This window comes from Rhineura floridana, chromosome 10 (assembly GCF_030035675.1).
Source record: "Rhineura floridana isolate rRhiFlo1 chromosome 10, rRhiFlo1.hap2, whole genome shotgun sequence".
In the NCBI taxonomy this organism is placed as follows: Eukaryota; Metazoa; Chordata; class Lepidosauria; order Squamata; family Rhineuridae; genus Rhineura; species Rhineura floridana.
Genome location: NC_084489.1, coordinates 35786318 through 35808292, shown reverse-complemented (window position 1 = coordinate 35808292; position 21975 = coordinate 35786318). Strand labels below are relative to the sequence as shown.

Genomic DNA, 21975 nt, shown 5'->3' with positions numbered 1-21975 from the left:
TATTGGGAGGCGGGGAATTAATCTGCCTTGTGCATGTGTGTGGAATGAAATGATTTAAACTATCCTTCCATTATCTTTTATGTGGCCATTTGAAGTGCTACAGCTTTGTTTTAAAGTGCAGTTTCTTATAGATGAAGCTGACAGTTTAAAAAATAGCTTAAGTATGCATGATGTATACCTAGAGACCATGGTTTATTGAGTCAAAATACTTTACTGAGAAACTAATGGGAACTATCAAACATAAATCAGCCAGTAGAGAAAAGAGGTTTTGTTTATAGACACTGAGTTTGAATTTGTGAAAGGACAGAAAGCATTTTCAGAACACTATACAGATTCTAAGCACTGCCCAAATGTGAACCCAGGAGGGTTTGCTCACTAATGAGAGAAGCAACTACAAGGTGTACATTAAAAGGGATTAAAAATTCAAGTATATTTGAGAGCTTTAAAAAATTCAAATTGCACAACTTTTATTGTAAAGATTAATATGCCTGAAAAATATGAAACAATCTGTCATTTTACATCATGTATTGTCAGGAGAAATTGTCTGAGCAACTAATTCCTACCCATTTCAGTCTCACTGGTGCTCAATCATAGGTTTTGTGCAGATTTTTCTGAAAGAACACACAAAGTCTGCATTTTATCCACTTTACATACAATTTTCAGTGCAGTGCATAAGTTTGTAAAATATGTATTTTGTACACAAATTTTAAGAACAATGTTTATTTTTGTGTGCATTTTTTGCACACTGAAACTGCATTACAACATCCGGAGAACTAGATAATCAGACCGGGAGTTGCATTCTAATCTACAAGCAAATTTGGGACTGTTGGATCAGGTTGGTCTGATCAGACCAAACAAATTGCTCCCCCATCCCTAGTTGTCAGCTGAGTAAATGGTTTACTTTGCTGATCAGGTTGTGTATTTTAAGAGCTTTTACTGACCTACTTCTTGCAAGTTATTTTCTTGTGGAAAATTCTCATTAAGAACTCCTGTTTCCAATATAAGTAGGTATTATGTGCCCAGTGTCCAACATTTTATGAAATACATACAAGTTAACCATTTTTACATGCATTTTGTTTTATGATCTGTTTGATGTGACAAGTTGATTAGCAACCTAATAATCTGGAATATAATGTTGCTTGAATGGTAATCAGATACATGGAGTATATAGAAAATAATTTAAAAAAATTGCATTCTCCTTCTCTGCCACTAGTAGGTTTTCCAGACAAAACACATGGCTTCGTTATTGCTTTAAAGTTTTTACAAGAGATTAGTAGTTCCAAAGGCATACTAATAAATGTGTTAAAGACAAATACAATTATAGCCACTTCTTTAAAGCTTCTTATATCCTGAATTCCATTTCACAAAACTGAATAAAAATATGGTGCACACCAATTAAACTTTGTTTAAAAATATGAACATTTAAAGTACAGGACATACTTTTTGTTTGGTTGAAAAAGCAGCTCAACACAGCTTAAATATGCATGGATCTTCCTGAATGGCAAAAAAAGCCTGAATAAGTTTGCATATATTGCCAAGTTGAAAATGCAATAGTATTTCTGCTGTGTCCTGTAGAAAGCCAACACTGTCAAATCAAATGAGTTCCTTACGTTGGCAAATAATTGCCTCTCTCAGTCAAACTGACACCCAGGATCAAAACTGGTTTCTATAGCTTCTGCCGCACAGTTCCCATCATTGTCTACAGCAGTGCAACAGTCTTGAAACATTTGGCCCTCACAGTCTTCATGCATGCCTTTCTGATCCAAATACAAGCCTCCTATGTCTTCTTGTTCAGCATCATGACCTGCATTCCATTTTTCTGCAGACACTTCATTGTTGTAGATAGGCATGTCTCTGTGCCCAAGAGCTTCGGCTCTTCTGTCTTCAACATCAGCCAGCTGTTGATCTGAGATTACTGGGAACTGCAAACCAGTTTCAATTGTGGAGAACTGTGTTTCCGAATTCCTTGCATTTTCTGTGACTTCTGACTCCTGCGTTTCTCCTATCTGGTGGTGCTCTTTGGCACTTAGTTTTGCCTTCAGAGATTTTTTGGCTTGCTTGTGATGTTTGTCTTCTTTGGAGAATTTCCAGTGAAACTGCAAACAGATAAAGTGATAAAGGTTATGCTTTTTAAAAAAGAGAGGCACCAGCAGAAATCTGTTTAAATTCAATGCTGAATGTTAATTTAATAAGTGTGATGAGATGAGACTGGTTCTGTATTTCTATTTTTAAATCGGAACAGTTTTAGAGAAGTGCAATAGCTTGCTTGTTGGCTCTCCTGTAAGTACGTGATAAGCTGCATTTTAAAAATGTGTTAACCTCCCCGTTCTCTTGTATGAGACAAAGAAATTTCAGTTCACAAACTGAGTATGTAGGATGTTTCCTTCATAAACAGGAATAGGGAGCCTCTATGCACCCAGATCTGTGGGTCATGCCCACAGTTAATAAACAGGCAGTTGCAGCATAAGGGTTGGTCCTCCTATATCCTACCCTCTTACATGCTTCAGTTTCAACAGTGAGGCTGTCAACAGTTTCTTGAAAAACATTCCAAACTCTGGGAAGTGCAAAGTAGAAGAAAAATACCACTTAAGGAAAGCATCCTATAGTGATAGCTTTCTTTCTTTCAGCAAGCCTTGTTAATTAAGGCAGCAGTGCTTTCTTGGAAAGGTCCTTAAATAACATGCAAGCACCTCTTACAAACTATTTTACTGTGAAGAACTTTCAAGTGAAGAACTTTCAGGGAGGAAGGTGAGAGAAACCCAGCAGAACTAGGGTTGCCAGGCTCAGGGCCTGAGAATGATTTTGTATCTTTAAGAGAAGAGAAAATTCAGCCAAGTACAGGTTTTCTTGCAACACTGTAATGGGAAAAATCACAAGGTGAAATTCTCCCTTCCCCCTGCACAACTTTTAAAGATACAGAAGACATCTTGGAGGCTGGGCTTGGGACTGTTGGATCAGGTTGGTCTGATCAGACCAAACAAATTGGTCCTGAGCCTGGCAACCCTAAGCAGAACCTACACCTTGCTGCTGTGGCCTCCTGCAAAACTCCATCTGCAGGCTTCCTCAGGTGTCAACTGCTACCCTTTGCAAGGCCTGGGTGCCAGCTGAAGCCAGTTGGGGCTAACAAGGGAGAAGACAACTGCCAGAGGGTAGGGAAGAGAGCTGCCCTTCATTAGAGCCACCTGTAGCCAAGGCTTCCTTCCCCCCCAGTGTCAGGCTTCTTTTAACATGTACCGGGGTAGGAGTAGTGGGGGGGCCTGCCATTGAGGTAATACTGAGCAGGGGACGTAATAGCAGTGAGAGGCAGACTGGCCATTACAGGAAAAGGGATATAAGACATCTTTGTGCTTGCATCCCTTCTGGTCCCCCTTCTGACCCTCGAGACGCTGGTAGCTATGCTGAGAATTCCCTGGATCTTACTGTCCTGCTGATGAATGCAAGGTCAGTGACTAATAAAACCACTTTAATTCAGGACTTAATCCTGGATGAATGCGCTGACCTTGCTTGTTTTACCAAAACCTGGCTAAATGACCAAGGTGGAGTAGGTTTCTCCCAGCTCTGCCCACCAGGTTTTGTGGGACTCCAGCAGCCTAGATCCAAGGGACAGGGAGGTGGGGTCACAATTGCTACAACTACAATTACAACAGCTACAACAACAATCTTTATTTACAGTCCACTGACCACCAATACAGAGCATAGTATTAAATATTAAAAGATAAAACTGCTTGATAGCAGAAACTGTAACAAGCAGAGAACAGTCCAATTAAGTTAGTTGCCATTCACGGTCGCAATTGTCTGCAGGGAATCTATCTCCCCCGTCAGGTACCCTGTCCCTAACACCTCCAGCTTTGAGTGTGTGTGCCTGGCATTGGGTCAGGGAGACAGAGTGGGGATTCTGTTGGTGTACTGTCCACCCTGCTGCCCAACAATCTCCCTCCTTGAGCTGGTGGAGCTGTTCTCGGCATTGGTGTTGCAGTTCCCCAGGTTGATGGTCCTGGAAGACTTCAACATACATGCCGAGGTTAGACTCACAGGTCCGGCCCAGGACTTCATGGCTGCCATGACAACCATGGGGCTGTCTCTAATATCATCTGGACCAATGCAGGACACATATTTGATCTTGTGTTCTGTATGGGACAGGAAGGTGATCTGAGGGTGGAAGGGTTCGTAGTGACTCCGTTGTCATGGACAGATCACCACCTGACAAGGTTTAGACTTTGTGCCCCTGGTAACCTTCACAGGGGTGAAGGGCCAATTAGGATGGTCTGCCCCCGGAGACTCATGGATCCAGATGGTTTCCTGAATGCTCTGGAGGATATGGCTTCAGCATGGCTGGAGATACTGCTGAAGCCCTGGTCAATCTCTGGAATATGGAGGTGACCCGGGCAGTAGACACTATTGCTCCAAAGTGCCCTCTCCCCCAGGGAAGGCCCATAATTCACCTTGGTTTACTCAAACCTTGGGCCTGATGAAACGGCAGGGATGACGGCTAGAGCAACGATGGAGAAAAACTCAGCCTGCTTCTGATCAAACACAGGCTAGAGCTAATTTTCAAGCCTATCATGTGGTGGTGATGGCAGCAACGAAAGTGCACTTCTCTGCCACCATTGCGTCTGCTCAGTGTCGTCCGGCGATGCTTTCCGGGTGGTCCGGGGTCTTTTAGGCTCTGGCCCTACATTAGACTCTGGGCCCTCAGTCGCTCACTGTGACATGTTTGCGAGGCACTTTGCAGACAAAATTGCTTGCATTCGGACTGACTTGGACTCCTCATTAACTACAGTTGTGCCAGATGTCCCCGAAGCTTCCTCTAGTCATTTTTCTATGGATACTTTTCAGCTTGTAAAGCATGAGGATGTGGGCAGGATTCTGGGAGAATCGAGGGCCGCTACTTGTTCCCTTGCCCCTTGCCCATCCTGGTTAATCAACTCTGCCAGAGGGGGAGTGGTTGACTGGTTGACATATTTAATTAACACCTCGCTAAGGGAAGGTTCTATGCCAATATTGTTGAAGGAGGCTGTGATAAGACCTTTGTTAAAAAAGTCTTCGTTAGACCCTGCGGATCTTAACAACTTCTGCCCAGTCTCTAATCTCCCATTTCTGGGCAAGGTGATTGAGAGGGTAGTGGCTGCTCAGCTCCAGGTTTTCCTGGATGAATCAGACTATCTAGACCCTTTTCAATCAGGCTTCAGGCCTGGTCATGGGACAGTGAATGCTTTAGTCGCTCTGCTTGATGACCTATGCCAGGCATCAGACAGGGGGAGTGCATCCCTGTTGGTGCTTCTGGACCTCTCTGCAGCCTTCAATACGATTGACCATGGTATCCTTCTGGGCTGTCCAGTTGGGATGGGATTGGGAGGCACTGTTTTATGGTGGCTCCGGTCCTACCTGATGGACAGGACCCAGAAAGTGGTGCTGGGAGACTACTGCTTGACCCCCTGGACGCTGGCCTGTGGGGGACCGCAAGGTTCAATTCTGTCTCCCATGCTCTTTAGCATTTATATGAAATCGCTGGGAGAGGTCATCAGGAGATTTGGAGTACAATGTCATCAATATGCTGATGACACTCAGCTCTATCTCTCTCTACCACCTGATTGCAGGGAGGGAGTGCTCATCCTTCAGACTGGAAGGAGGTTTCGAGTGGAGTGCCACAGGGTTCTGTCCTGGGGCCGATACTCTTCAACATTTTTATCAATGACTTAGATGATGGGGTGGAGGGAAGCCTTATGAAGTTTGCGGATGATACAGAACTGGGAGGGATAGCTAACACGATGGAAGACAGGAATAAAATCCAAAGGGACCTGGATAGACTAGAAAATTGGGCTGAAATTAATAAAATGACATTCAATAAAGACAAATGCAGGATTCTGCATTTAGGCCACAAAAACAAAATGCACGGGTACAGGATGGGAAATACCCGGCTTAGCAGTAGTGCGTGTGAGAAGGACCTTGGAATTGTAGTGGATCGCAAGTTGAACATGACCCAGCAGTGTGATGCTGCGGCAAAAAAGGCAAACACGGTTTTGGGATGCATAAACAGAGCTATAGTTTCCAGGTCAAGGGAAGTAATAGTCCCACTATATTCTGCATTAGTCAGGCCTCATCTGGAATACTGCGTTCAGTTCTGGGCGCCTCATTTTAAGAAAGATATAGACAAGTTAGAGCGGGTTTAGAAGAGGGCGACGAGGATGATAACCGGTATGGAGAACAAGTCTTATGAGGAAAGGTTGAAGGAACTTGGCATGTTCAATCTGGTGAAGAGAAGGCTGAGGGGTGACATGATTGCACTCTTTAAGTACCTGAAGGGCTGTCACGTAGAGGAGGGTACAGATTTGTTCTCTGCTGCCCCAGAGGGTAGGACTAGGTCTAATGGTTTGAAGTTGCAGGAGCGTAGATTCAGATTGGACATTAGAAGGAACTTCTTGACAGTAAGGGCAGTTCAGCAATGGAACCGACTGCCTAGGGAGGTGGTGGGATCCCCTTCGCTGGATGTCTTCAAGCAGAGGCTGGACAGCTATCTGCGGGAGATGCTCTAGCTGTGGATTTCCTGCTGTGAGCAGGGGGTTGGACTCGATGGCCTACAAGGTCCCTTCCAACTCTAAGATTCTATGATTCTATGATCCTAAAACGGTGCCTGGAGGCTGTGAAGGGCTGGATGTGGGCTAACAAACTGAAACTTAATCCAGACAAGACAGAAGTATTGCTGGTCAAAGGAAAAACTGCACCAGGGACGGGGTTGCAACCTGTTCTGGATGGAGTTGCACTCCCCTTGAAGGAGCAGGTCCTCAGTTTGGGAGTCCTCCTGGATCCTGCCCTGCTGCTTGAATATCAGGTGGCTGCGGTAGCCAGGAGTGCTTTTGGCCAACTCAAACTGGTCTACCAGCTGCGTCCATTCCTGGAGGCAGTTGACTTGGCCACAGTGACACATGCATTGGTGACATTGAGACTTGATAACTGTAACACACTCTATGTGGGGCTGCCTTTGAAAACGGTTCAGAAATTGCAGTTGGTTCAAAATGCAGCAGCCAGAATGTTAACTGGAGCACTGTGCAGGGAACATATCACCCCTGTGCTTTATCGACTCCACTGGCTCCCAATTTGTTTCCAGGCCCAATTCCAAGTGCTGGTTCTGACCTTTAAAGCCCTAAACGGCCTTGGACCAATGTACGTGAGGGATCGCTTACGCTCATATGTACCTGCCCAGGATTTAAGATCATCTGCCTCTGTTCTCCTCTGCGTGCCTGGAATAAAAGTTGTTAGACTGACAGGCATGCGAGAGAAAGCTTTTTCAGCTGTGGCCCCCAAGCTTTGGAATACCCTTCCCCAAGAAGTCTGCTCTGCTCCCTCCCTGTTGGTTTTCCAGAGACTTCTGAAAACCATCTTGTTCCGGAGAGCATTTGGGAGGGACTGAAGGTAGAGCCTGACACTGATTTTATGCCTTCTGCGTTAAATTTTTACCTTTGTAGTCCCTTTTGTACCACTCCCTATATATGTATATATATATGTGTGTGTGTGTGTATGTATATATATTGTATTTTATGTATTTTAATTGTATTTTGTATTTTAATTTATTTTAATGTTTTTGTGATTTTACTGTTCACAATTTTATTATGTACGTGTTTGATTTTATTTTTGTAAGCCGCCCTGAGTGCCCTATTATAGGGTAGAAGGGCGGGATAGAAATATTTTAAAATAAATAAAATGAATAAATAAAGTAGTATCCTGAAGCAGTGTGCTTGCATTTCATGTATTTCATGAGTATGCCCAATCTGAAGACTAGAGGTAGTCGGACAGAGGGTCATTTAACTATTCTAGTTACTTAGTATTCAGAAGCTTTTCAAATTCACCTGGTCTATTCTACCATGGAAATGGACTGCCTTCAAGTCAATCCCGACTTATGGTGACCCTATGAATAGGGTCTTCATGGTAAGCAGTATTCAGAGGTGGTTTACCATTGCCTTCCTGACACTGAAATTTTTACAAAAGTCATTAATTTCTGCACATGGGAAGTCCTACAAGATCAGCTCATCCATGTTGGCGTGTGCGTAAGGAAGGTTTCATGTCTGTAGGAAAAGTTCTAAAGAAACTAGCTTTCATTTGGTTTGAAAAAGCCAAAACACAGTAAAACCTGAAGCAACAGATGAGATGGCCTGACTTCAAGCTGCCTGAAAGTATGTTAAGATAACTTGTGCTTATTGCTATAACTAACCTGGACTGATATCATGCCAGTTTGTCCACGTCTTTCCTAATCACATAATCTCTCATTGCATCCCACAGAAATGCTGACAACTAATTCAACTAGCTCATAGATCATATATTTCCACTGCACCATTAACTTTATCAAGATTGCTTCCTTCTCTTTATCTCTAAAATATCTTCAAGCTTCAGAAAGATATGTGTGTGTGCCTATCTATACCTATATATAATCTCTCTCTATTACTCACTTTTTTGTATTGATTCTTTTTAAAGATATATTTAGACCATGTACATTTAATAATTAGAAAATAACATTATCAAGGCCAGAACGAATGCAGATGACACAAAACCACTATATAGTGTTACTGTACACTAAGCAAAGACTGTGTACTTTGGTTCTTTTTTGAAGGTTAGTAAAAGTCACAAACAGAAAAGTCTGTTAGTTTGTAGTTCGACAATACATGTAAGTATATGCGCTAAATGGCAAGTGACAACAATTAAACTACCAAAAGAGTTACATGAAAAAAACTGAAGCTAAATCCAACCCTTTTCATTCACCAAGGTGGGGCGGGGGAGAATCTCTCATATACCACACAGAATCCAGCTCTCTTGCTGAAATTGAGAGAGGAGGAAGGGACCTCTCACCTCTTCTGGATATTTTACTATTTTTCTTTAGTTTAACAACTAAAGTCATAGTTCAAAAGCATTCAGCAAATCTCTGAAACCACAGCAATGTTAAACAAGCCATTTCTACTGATGTGGAAAATCAATTAGACTGTGAAAGATTTGCCAAGACAAACATAAAGAGCAATTCAAGGCCATATACCTTAGATTGTTTCTTCTTGGTTTTCTGGGGCAGGAAGGGTCTCTGAAGAAAGACAATCTGCTTCGTAGCTAAATTCCCATCCCTTTAAAAATAATCATATAAAAACACAAAACACTATAAACACACAATCCTGCAAGTGATTTTCATTTATCAAGAGCGCACTTTAAAATTCAAGGAACATCTCTCAGCCAGTCATTCAAATAAGCATTTAAAAAGATCCTGAATTCAATGCTAGTCATACTCACAGTAGACCCACTGACATTAATGGACATAACTAACTTAGGTCCACTAATTTTAATGGGTCTGGGTCTATTCTAAGTTGAACTTATTTGGACACCTACTACTCATGGTGTCCTTCACCATACTAAAACACTTTAAATATTCAGCTATCAGAAGCTTCTTTTGTATTCATGTCTATTGTAGTACATCCAGAAAGTGGTACAGCATACGTTTTACTGCCAAAATGTTTTGAGCTGAAGGACAACAAATGAGTTATTCCAGAAAAGTCAGTCCATACAAGAAGTCTCTTTGCACTGTAATGAATATCAGCAAAGAAACCACAAGGCCTACCATAGTACTGGTTAATGTGTCACATGGCTGTGCATCAAACTCAAAGTAAAACTAAATATACAGATTGAATCTTAATTCAAATGAGATTAAAGGGCTCCTGGTCAGGTCCAAGACACCTTGTGGGCTAAGGGAAAAATGTTATATAAATCTAGACAAGTTTCTTTCCATAGTTCTTTTAATGAAACATTTAGCAACTACCAGGACTACAAACTGACTTCAAGCATAAACTAGAATTCACTAAGCTGGTTACTGAAAGAGAGAATGGATACATGAGCCACCACTAGAAGTCTTCAAAAGCTTTTACTGTCTTCAATGCTGTGATCAACAAGCATGTTGACTCTCAAGTTGCTTCAGTTTGTTAGCCTCTCTAGGCTATATACTTCTGGGAAAGAGCCATCTCAAATAGGATTGTAATTATCAAGAGACTGGGATCAGGCCACCTCAAGAATATTCCAAGCCCCTTCTCTGAACTTCCTACTTTAAGAAGAAAAAATGGGGAGGGGGGACTCTCTAGCCATTCTAGTTATAGGAATAAAGGGAAAAAACATACAGGGAACATTCTAACAATTGCTCAGTACATAATAAATCTGAAACTTACCACTTAATGAAATAATTTTAACAATATTATGTTATTTAACATTGATTCAACTAGCATGGTTTGGAAGATCAGTTACAAGATGTCTAAAATGATGATCCAATCTCCTTATTCTCAGAGCCAGACTCCCATTCAGAATCTTCTCCCCCCAGACCAACTCTTTGCTCTGTTTCTGGGATATTCTTTTAGCCACTACACTAGCAAGTTGAGGGGCAGCTGAAATCTATTTTTCATTCTACAACATTTACAAAAGTAAGCTGGCTGAGAAGCATTATCTGATAACAGGATGTTGTCCCTTTCTTCAAAAGGGCAAAAAGAAGGAACCAGACCAGTCAGTCTGAAATCAATCCCTGGAAAGATTCAGGAGCAGATTATAAAGCAGGTCAATCTGTAAACATTTTAAAAATAATGCAGGGATTACTAGAAGCCAACATGGATTTGTCAAGAACAAATCCTACCAGACTAACTTTATCTCATTTTTTGATCTGGTAACCTCCCTGGTAGACTGTGGGAAAGCTGTAGACACAATATATCTTGACTTCAGCAAAGGTGTTGACAAAGTGTCCCATTATATTCTGATTAGCAAGATAGCTCAATGTGGGTGGAATAGAACAACTTTCAGGTGGATTCACTGTTGGCTATAGAATCGTACTCAAAGAGTGCTTATCAATGGGTCCTTCTCAACTGGAGGGAGATAACACTTGGGATACTGCAGGGCTCAGTTCTGGGCCTAGTGCTCTTCAACATTTTTATTAATGACTTTGATGAGGAGGTGCAGGGAATGCTTATCACATTTGTAGATGATACAAAATTGGGAGGGATAGCTAATATCCTGGAGGACAGAAATAAAATTTAAAGCCTGCTCCACGAGCTAGAGGGAGCCCCAGCTGACAAAGCGTCAAGGCGAGTTAAGCAGCAGAGCGAAAAGAGGGTAAGTAGCTCCCATTTATTCCATTATTTAATTGAAGTAAAACAGCTCAGAGCAATAAGTAACAAGGGCAGCCCAAGGTCACCCTGAGCTAGGAGCCAAATCCTGAAAGAACCTATATCTTAGGAGACAGATCCTAGGAGAAGGAAGCCCATAGAAAGCTAGTTTTCAACACCACCCTAGCAGGAAAGCTTCAGGGGACACTGTAAACAAGGCTAAATTCCAGTCGGAGAGAAGGGGGAAAAGGAAACTCCACCGACACATACAGGGAGAGAGTCAGCTCAGTCCTTGCTAAAAAGGGCAGCTTCAGCCTTCCTGAAACACAACCACAAGCTCTGTTTCCCTAGGTTAAAGAAAGGTCAGGCTGTTCTAGGTGGGAAAACAACAAACACAAAAGACTTGCCTGGAAGGCGCAGCCCCTTGATTAGATTAAAAGCAGCCAAAAGCTTAAACAGCCCCGCCCCTCGCTCAGGAAGGAAGGAAGCCTGAGAGAATACTAAAGAGTTAAGCCCCAGCTGATAGCCATCAGCCTCAAGTAACACATCATTGGCTGGCAGCAGTAGCTGGGGGAACCAGCCACACATATAAAGTCAGAGCACCCTAGCGAGGGAGCCTGCTCCACGAGCTAGAGGGAGCCCCAGCTGACAAAGCGTCAAGGCGAGTTAAGCAGCAGAGCGAGTTCGGCAGCAGGGCGAGGAGGCCAGCGCCCCCCACTCTGCCCGTCTGTTCCCTGACCTCAACTAAACCGCAGTCTCCAACCCATTGACGTAATAAACCTTAAACAAAACTATGCAGGTAAGAAGCCAGCAGGGGTGTGGGGGCTTTCCAGTGTTTTGCACCGCCTGCAGCATGTACGACTATCTGCCTGTTGGACAGAAGTCGTGGGTGTGCTCTTGGTGCAATGAGCTCCTGGCTCTCCGGGAACGACTTCATTTCCTTGAGGCCAAGGTGGCGGACCTGGAAAAGCTGAGAGAGGCAGAGAGGTGTGTGGAGGAGGCCTTCAGGGACGTTATAGCTGTGTCCCACTCCAACGATGATAGCTCTCCTGCTATCATGGAGAACGATGGTCTCGGGGAAGGAGAGCATCCAGCTGAAGAAGCGGGAAACGATCCCTTAGAAGGGACCCATTCCTTGGGGGATGAGCAGCTATCCTCTCGTGCCGAGGATATATCTCCAGGGGGTGGAGGGATCCTTGTAGTGTGTGATTCGATCATTAGGAACATAGACAGTGGGGTGTGTGATGGGCGTGTAGACCGCAAGGTGTTTTGCCTGCCTGGTGCGAAGGTTGCGGATATCGCCCGTCGTTTAGATAGTTTGGTAGACAGTGCTGGGAAGGAGTCAGTGGTCGTGGTGCACGTTGGCACCAATGACATGGGGAAATGCAGCCGTGAGGTCCTGGAAGCAAAATTTAGGTTGCTAGGTAGGATGCTGAAAGCCAGGACCTCCAAGGTGGCTTTCTCTGAAATGCTACCAGTTCCACGCGCAGGACCAGACAGACAGGCCCAGCTTCGCAGTCTCAATGCGTGGATGAGACGATGGTGTCGGGTGGAAGGGTTCGGATTTGTTAGGCACTGGGGAACATTTTGGGACAAGCCGGGCCTGTACAAAAGGGACGGGCTCCACTTGAACCAGAATGGAACCAGACTGGTGGCACTTAAAATTAAAAAGGTAGCAGAGCAGCTTTTAAACTGACTGAGGGGGGAAACCCGACAGGAGCTGAGAAAGGTCCGGTTCGGAATAAACCTCCCCCCTGGGATAAAAACCAAAGAAATGATGAAATTTTAAAAGGGGTAGGCCTAGAAGTAGGCATTGTGAGAGCAGGGGCACAGGATATAAATTCAGAAGAGCAAAATTACCACAGGCCTAACCACAAGTGCCAAAGACACTTGAAGAGAGACACTGCTTACAAGTGCCTGTACGCTAATGCTAGGAGCCTCTGAACCAAGATGGGAGAACTGGAGTGCTTGGTCTTAGAGAAGAGCATTGATATAGTGAGCATAACTGAGACCTGGTGGAATGGAGAAAACCAGTGGGATACGGTTATCCCTGGATATAAACTATATCGGAAGGACAGGGAAGGACGTATTGGTGGCGGAGTCGCTCTATACGTGAAAGAAGGCATTGAATCCAGCAAGTTTGAAACCCCAAAAGAGGCAGACTCCTCCACAGAATTGTTGTGGGTGGTGATACCGTGCCCCAGGAGGGACTTAATACTGGGAACGATCTATCGTCCCCCTGATCAAAATGCTCAGGGAGACCTTGAGATGAGATGTGAAATTGAGGAAGCATCCAAACTAGGAAATATGGTAGTAATGGGTGACTTCAACTACCCGGACATAGACTGGCTGCATATGTGTTCCAGTCATGACAAAGAAGCAAAGTTTCTAGATATTCTAAATGACTATTCCCTAGATCAGTTGGTCATGGAACCGACCAGAGGGACGGCAACCCTGGACTTAATCCTCAGTGGGGACCGGGACCTGGTGCGAGATGTAAGTGTTGTTGAACCGATTGGGAGCAGTGACCACAGTGCTATTAAATTAAACATACATGTAACTGGCCAACTGCCAAGAAAATCCAACATGGTCACATTTGACTTCAAAAGAGGAAACTTCACAAAAATGAGGGGATTGGTAAAAAGAAAGCTGAAAAACAAAGTCCAGAAGGTCACATCACTCGAAAATGCTTGGAAGTTGTTTAAAAACACTATATTAGAAGCTCAACTGGAGTGCATACCGCAGATCAGAAAAGGTACAGCCAGGGCCAAGAAGATGCCAGCATGGTTAACGAGCAAAGTCAAGGAAGCTCTTAGAGGCAAGAAGTCTTCCTTCAGAAAATGGAAGTCTTGTCCGAATGAAGAAAATAAAAAAGAACACGAACTCTGGCAAAAGAAATGCAAGAAGACAATAAGGGATGCTAAAAAAGAATTTGAGGAGCACATTGCTAAGAACATAAAAACCAACAACAAAAAATTCTATAAATACATTCAAAGCAGGAGACCATCTAGGGAGACAATTGGACCCTTGGATGATAAGGGAGTCAAAGGTGTACTAAAGAACGATAAGGAGATTGCAGAGAAGCTAAATGAATTCTTTGCATCTGTCTTCACAGTGGAAGATATAGGGCAGATCCCTGAACCTGAACTAACATTTGCAGGAAGGGATTCTGAGGAACTAAGACAAATAGTGGTAATGAGAGAGGAAGTTCTAAGCTTAATGGACAATATAAAAACTGACAAATCACCGGGCCCGGATGGCATCCACCCGAGAGTTCTCAAAGAACTCAAAGGTGAAATTGCTGATCTGCTAACTAAAATATGTAACTTGTCCCTCGGGTCTTCCTCCGTGCCTGAGTACTGGAAAGTGGCAAATGTAACGCCAATCTTCAAAAAGGGATCCAGAGGGGATCCCGGAAATTACAGGCCAGTTAGCTTAACTTCTGTCCCTGGAAAACTGGTAGAAAGTATTATTAAAGCTAGATTAACTAAGCACATAGAAGAACAAGCCTTGCTGAAGCAGAGCCAGCATGGCTTCTGCAAGGGAAAGTCCTGTCTCAGTAACCTATTAGAATTCTTTGAGAGTGTCAACAAGCATATAGATAGAGGTGATCCAGTGGACATAGTGTACTTAGACTTTCAAAAAGTGTTTGACAAGGTACCTCACCAAAGGCTTCTGAGGAAGCTTAGCAGTCATGGAATAAGAGGAGAGGTCCTCTTGTGGATAAGGAATTGGTTAAGAAGCAGAAAGCAGAGAGTAGGAATCAACGGACAGTTCTCCCAATGGAGGGCTGTAGAAAGTGGAGTCCCTCAGGGATCGGTATTGGGACCTGTACTTTTCAACTTGTTCATTAATGACCTAGAATTAGGAGTGAGCAGTGAAGTGGCCAAGTTTGCTGACGACACTAAATTGTTCAGGGTTGTTAAAACAAAAAGGGATTGCGAAGAGCTCCAAAAAGACCTCTCCAAACTGAGTGAATGGGCGGAAAAATGGCAAATGTAATTCAATATAAACAAGTGTAAAATTATGCATATTGGAGCAAAAAATCTTAATTTCACATATACGCTCATGGGGTCTGAACTGGCGGTGACCGACCAGGAGAGAGACCTCGGGGTTGTAGTGGACAGCACGATGAAAATGTCGACCCAGTGTGCGGCAGCTGTGAAAAAGGCAAATTCCATGCTAGCAATAATTAGGAAAGGTATTGAAAATAAAACAGCCGATAGCATAATGCCGTTGTATAAATCTATGGTGCGGCCGCATTTGGAATACTGTGTGCAGTTCTGGTCGCCTCATCTCAAAAAGGATATTATAGAGTTGGAAAAGGTTCAGAAGAGGGCAACCAGAATGATCAAGGGGATGGAGCGACTCCCTTACGAGGAAAGGTTGCAGCATTTGGGGCTTTTTAGTTTAGAGAAAAGGCGGGTCAGAGAAGACATGATAGAAGTGTATAAAATTATGCATGGCATTGAGAGGGTGGATAGAGAAAGGTTCTTCTCCCTCTCTCATAATACTAGAACTCGTGGACATTCAAAGAAGCTGAATGTTGGAAGATTCAGGACAGACAAAAGGAAGTACTTCTTTACTCAGCGCATAGTTAAACTATGGAATTTGCTCCCACAAGATGCAGTAATGGCCACCAGCTTGGATGGCTTTAAAAGAAGATTAGACAAATTCATGGAGGACAGGGCTATCAATGGCTACTAGCCATGATGGCTGTGCTCTGCCACCCTAGTCAGAGGCAGCATGCTTCTGAAAACCAGTTGCCGGAAGCCTCAGGAGGGGAGAGTGTTCTTGCACTCGGGTCCTGCTTGCGGGCTTCCCCCAGGCACCTGGTTGGCCACTGTGAGAACAGGATGCTGGACTAGATGGGCCACTGGCCTGATCCAGCAGGCTCTTCTTATGTTCTTATGTTCTTATGATAGGCTGGAGCATTGGGCTGAAAACAACAATGAAATTTAATAGGGATGTGCAAACTTCCACATCTAGAACAAAGAAACCAAATGCACAGTTATAAGATGGGAGACACTTGGCTCAGCAATACGACAGGAGGGAAGGATCTTGAAATTGTTGTTGATCACAAGCTGAGTATGAGCCAACAGTGTGATGTGCTGCAAAAAAGGCAAATGCTATTTTAGGCTGCGTTAACAAAAGTATGGTTTCCAAATCACATGGAGTACTAGCTCCCTTCTATTCAGCACTGGATAGGACTCATCTTGAGTACTGCGTCCAGTTTTGGACACCACACTTTAAGAAGAATACAAACTGGAACAGGTTCAGAGGAGGGCAATGAGGATGATCAGGGGACTGGAAACAAAGCCCTATGAGGAGAGACTGAAAGAACTGGGCATATTTAGCCTTGAGAAGAGGGGAGATACGATAGTACTCTTCAAGTACTTGAAAGGCTGTCACACAGAGGAAGGCCAGGATCTCTTCTCAGTCGTCCCAGAGTGAAGGACATGGACTAATGGGCCGAACTTACAGGAAGCCAAATTTCAACTGAACATCAAGTATAACTTTCTGTTAGAGTGGCATGGCAATGGAACCAATTACCTAGGGAGGTGATGGGCTCTCCAACGCTGGAGGCATTCAAGAGGTAGCTGGACAGCCACCTGTTGGGTATACTTTAAGTTGGATTCCTGTATTGAGCAGGGGGTTGGAATTGATGGCCCTACTCTACTATTCTATGATTTTATGACATTGGTGGCTTCAAGACTGGATTACTGCAATGGACTCTATGTGGGGCTTCCCTTGTGCTTGACCTGGAAACTGCAATTAGTGAAGAATGCTGCAGCATGGTTACTGACAGGAGTGAGACTGTCAGCATATAACACCTCTGCTCAGAAATCTGCACTGGCTGTTGATTTGTTATTGGGCCAATTTCAAGCCTGAGACCAGGTTACTCATGGGATCACCTTACCCCATATATGCCCGCTCTACTACTTTGAACTGGCACTGTTACAGATATCATATAATAATCATTCTACACTTGTAAAACTGTTCTTTTAGTGTGGCAGTATCCACACTTTGGTACTCGCTTCCTATTGATATCAGGCAGATATTCTTTTCAGTGCCCGCTTAAAACATTTCAATTTAGGCAAGCCTATCCAGACACAGATGTTGATGAGGTTTAATCTCTCTTTAATTTATTGCTGCTTTGTCTTTTAATATTTTATTTGTTTTTAACTGTTTTATTGATAATTTTAATATTAATTGTAAACCACTTAGAGGTTCTGTTACAATCAAGTGGGATATAAATTTTGTTAAATTAAATAAATAAAAAAGCTCCCCCTCAATCTTCTCCTCTTCAGGCTAGTTCCTTTAACCTTTTCTTACAGTTGTACTACTCAACTTAATTCTTATGGTCTAATCTGCAACAGCCAAACCCTATACTGCCATTCCTGTACCCAAGTGTATTGAAAAACAGCTAACTTTATAATTTAATTGGAGAAGGGGTGGCAATCTGTATAGGAAATTAATTTCTTAAATTAATTTCCCCCCAAAATATTCATGTCCTCCACAGTCCAATAGCATACAGGGCTATAAATGAGTTTTTGGTTGAAGGAAGACAGATCAATATGCATAACAAGACCCAGGTACTGCTACAAATTCTGAGCAAGACACCCAACCAGTCTACCTCTCCATAAGAGGCAGAACGAATCTGACAAAAGCAAACAATTTTTTTTTTAAAAAAATAGTGGATAGCTGCTATCTAATCAGCAATCTTATGCTGCTGAGCAAAGATGCCTGTTCCCTAACCTTCTTCCATGAAACACAGTACAGGCACATGCACAGTGCTCTGGCACTGTCTATAGGCGCGGCAGGGTGTGAACTCTGCAATTCCCATTTGCACACTTGTGCCGGCACAAAGTCACAAACCTGACTAGAGGCTCAGAACTTCTTGATTAGGCTCCAATCTTAAGGACAAAGGAAAAACTCAGCAAAGATAGCAAGGAACAATTAGGGTATTGTGTGTGTGGTTTGCCTTAGATGGTTAAGTGTGACAGCACACTGAATGAAGAGCTGGCACTGCTGGAAGACAAAGCTTTCTGATAGATAGAGAAGTTAAGCAAACCTTGGCTTGCCACTTGGGGTTTATTTGGGGAAATAAACCATTAGTGCTGGTTTGCAGGTAACATGAAGACAGACTCTAGTTTGTTTCCTGGCTGAGAACAGCCAGGAGAAGAAGAGCAAAGTATCTGTGCTTGCAGCAGCATGCAATTAGGGGAAGGGCTGTAGCTCAGTGGTAGGGCACCTGCTTTGCATGCAGAAGGTCCCAGGTTCAATCCTCAATGTCTCCAAACAGGACTGGAAATAACCCGTCTGAAACACTGGAACAGCTGCTACTGCTCAGTGTAGACAATACTAAACTAGATGGACCACTGGCATGACTCAGTATAAGATAGCTTCCTATGCTCCTAATTTACTCTGAACAGTTTATTTTAAACTATGTTGTCAAGTGATGAGTGAACTAGGCCCATGAGCTGAAACAGAATCTAGGAAGCAAAATGGAACACTTTATCACCCCAGGCTCCCACCTTCAGCAGAAAAAAATAATAATTGGTTAATGTTAAATATCTGAGGCACAACTTGCATCTGAAGCCCAGGTATTCCACCCAGCCTGCCAGAGACCTCCCATGACTCACCCTTCAAGCTGTATAGCAAGAAAAGGAGCCAAAGAACTTCATACTCTTATCATGATTCTGGCAGTTACAGGCTGCAGTAACAGACACAGAGAGGAATCCCATTCTAAAAGCAAGGGTGTCATTTATGATTGCATCCCATACATAAGGAAAAGGTTTTTTCTTCACTGTACCTGTTTGTCTTTACAACCGGAGTGGAAAGCACACAAGTCAGCTGCCAGCCATATACGGCAAGAGAGTTCAACAGGGGAATATAATCTGCCTGCACTTGAGCTCCCTAGGGAAAAGAAATTAAGCCATTACAGTTAAATGTTAAAAGTGAGACCAATTTATAAAGGTTGTTTATTAATGGGTTAGAATCATTTCTGCCAGTTCAGCAAAACAGGAAAATAAATTAATACTGAAAAACAAAAGGAATGAAGGGTCATTTTTCAGTTCTTGCTGAAGGGTTAAATAATTTTGTTTAAACAGAAGAAACACATTTCTTTCCATGCTCCAAAACCTTCCATGTGGCAGCTGATGAATCAGATCAACAGGATTAATTCATTTTGTTTTGTTAGCGATCCTCTAGATGAATGGCCTCCTGCAATATTAACTGAAAGAGAACAATTACCTCCTTCCAGACAAAAAGGTATTCAAGCAGTGCAAAAATCTAACTATGATAATGGTGATGCTGCTAAGCAATTCTGTTAAAATGAAGCAAGAAACTAAGTTTACACCAGATGAATAACTATTCCTTTGATTTCCAGAGCTTCTCATGGTGTGTTAAATGACATTATGATGCTAATGAGTACAGGTCATTTGCATCCAGCAGCAACAGCAGGAAAACATGGATGCAATCCCTTTTACTATTTTTGCCACACACACAAAGAGCACAGTCTCTTTGCTATGTTTTATCAGGAAATACATGTGCAAGACCAAAATGTTACCTGTCACTTTCGAGACTGGCTCTACCAATTGTCTCTGCTACCAAACAAGACCAAACAATTTCCCACAGCAAAGGGCAAAATGGAGGTCATGACTGAAACCATCCCAGAGAGTTCTAATTAACATATCTCCATCTTATCTTTACAAAATATGCTCCAGCTTACTTACGGTATTATAGCTCTCCATCTCTCTTTCATTTAAAACAAGGCAGCTAGAAAAGCATTTTAGTGCTAATTATCACTTTACAATTATCAGAGTCGTAAAAGGTGAATGTGTGCTGAGCTCCAATTGACCCCACCCACAGCAGATATATCACACTCACTGGTGTGGATGGAACATTGTGGGATGTATACACAGAAAAAGCACAATATTCCCAATAAGTGAAAAGTCAATTGTAATTCCACTTGTAGTTTATAATGGAAAAACAATGACTGGATAGTATTTTTACTAATTTATTTATTTTATTTGTTAGCCACATTTCTTCACAAAAATGAACCCAAAGTGACTTACAATCAATTCATTAATAGGCAGAAAACCTTTCGGTTTAAGAACGTACCTATAGACCACAGATATTTCTATCAAACTTTAAAAAGCAGGCAAATTGGGCAGCTATAGTGAATGCACCAGGGGAGCAGGAGACCTGACCTCCTCTCTGAGATATTGGACTGCCCTACAAGTTTGTCAAAATGCAAACACAATTTGGGTTGGTCTTTCACAGTCTAATCCACTTGCTGTGTAGCTTGGAAAAAATTGCTAACATGTGTCTCTGAGCACGTGGATTTTTGGCCCTCATCCAGCCCACCACTGAGTCCCGGCAGCGGTCCAGGGTTTGCAAGGCCTCTTCTGATTCAGATGTTATGGAGAAATAGAGCTGGGTATCATCAGCATACTGCTGACACCTCGCCCCAAAGCTGCTGATGACTGCTCCCAAGGGCTTCATATAGATGTTAAACAGCATGGGGGACAAGATGGTACCCTGCAGCACCCCACATCACAGCTGACGGGACCAAAAAACAGTCCCCCAATGCTATTCTCTGAGAACAACCCTGGAGATAGGATCGGAACCACTGTAAAACAATGCCTCCAATACCCAGCTCACCAAGTCGGCCCAGAAGGATGCTTTATTTGCATGCTTATTGAGTTCAATGGGATTTCCTCCTATGCAATCATGGTTAGGATAGGAAAAACTGACCATGGGGGAGGAGGAGGGGGAGGGGAAAGGGGAAGGAGAATATTGGAGGGAGGCCAAGGAAGGGGGAGGGGAGGGCAGGTTTGATCATTTGCATGCTTATAGAGTTCAATGCTATTTACTTCCGTGCAATCATGCTTAAGATAGGTAAAAGTGACCATGAGGAAGAGGAAGGGAGGGGGGAGGAGGGGGAATGGGAGGGCGGGGCAAAGGAAAGGGGAGGGAAGGCACAAGAGGGAGGGGATAGGAGGGACGAGATAGGAGGGTCGGTTTGATCATTTGCATACTTTTTGAGTTCAATGGGATTTATTTCTGTGCAATCATGTTTGAAACTGGAAATGGACTGCCTTCAAGTAGACCCCAACTTATGTTGACCCTATGAATAGGGTTTTCATGGCAAACGGTATTCAGTGGTGATTTTACCATTGCCTTCCTCTGAGGCTGAGAGGCAATGACTGGCCCAAGGTCACCCAGTGAGGTTCATGGCTGTGTGGGGATTCGAACCCTGGTCTCCCAGGTTGTAGTCCAACACTGACCTGGGGGAGGGGCAGGGAGGGGCAGGGCGGAGATTGAGTAGGTGGGCACTGGGCAGAAGGGAAGCCCCTTTCCTTTCCAAAAGGAAAACATTGTGAACAGTATCATTGCTTTTCAGCGTTTCCCCCATCTTTTTATTCTACAGCAGACACATGTAGCCTCCCAACCAAATTTAAACCAAAGCTGTCCCTGGCCACATCCACACCAGGCCTTTATTTCACTTTGGACAGTCATGGCTTCTCTCAAAGAATCCTGGGAAGTGTAGTTAGTGAAGCTTGCTGAGAGTTGCTAGGAGACGCCCTGTTCCCCTCACATACTTTCAATCAGAGTGGCTGACTGTTAAACCACTCTGGCTAATGGAGCACTCTCAGTGGAATAGGAGTCTCCTCTCAGCACCCTTCATAAACTACACTGCCCAGGATTCTCTGAAGGAAGCCATGACTGTCTCATGTGAAATAAAAGTCTGGCTTGGGTGTGGCCCTCTGATTAGGCAAGCCCAGCAGCTGTGAGTCTGGCTTTTAGAACTCTGACAGTTGGTTCTCACTGAGCATGCCCAACATTATCATAAGGTTCC

The 21975-nt window shown here is 43.4% G+C and overlaps 1 protein-coding gene across 4 annotated transcripts in view; it reads right to left on the bottom strand.

Annotated features, from left to right (window-relative positions):
* Positions 1–427: 427 nt before the first annotated feature.
* RFTN1 (raftlin, lipid raft linker 1) overlaps positions 428–21975 on the bottom strand; it is a 172486-nt gene continuing 150938 nt past the window's right edge. For 3 of the 4 annotated variants that reach the window (XM_061586949.1, XM_061586953.1, XM_061586952.1), the window contains exons 8-10: positions 18925–19028; positions 9020–9101; positions 428–2096 (exon numbers count right to left, since the gene is read on the bottom strand). In XM_061586949.1, the coding sequence (XP_061442933.1) occupies positions 1632–2096; positions 9020–9101; positions 18925–19028 (651 nt within the window). In that variant the 3' untranslated portion in view covers positions 428–1631. The remainder of the gene's footprint in view (positions 2097–9019; positions 9102–18924; positions 19029–21975) is intronic. The other variant, XM_061586951.1, reaches the window with a different exon arrangement.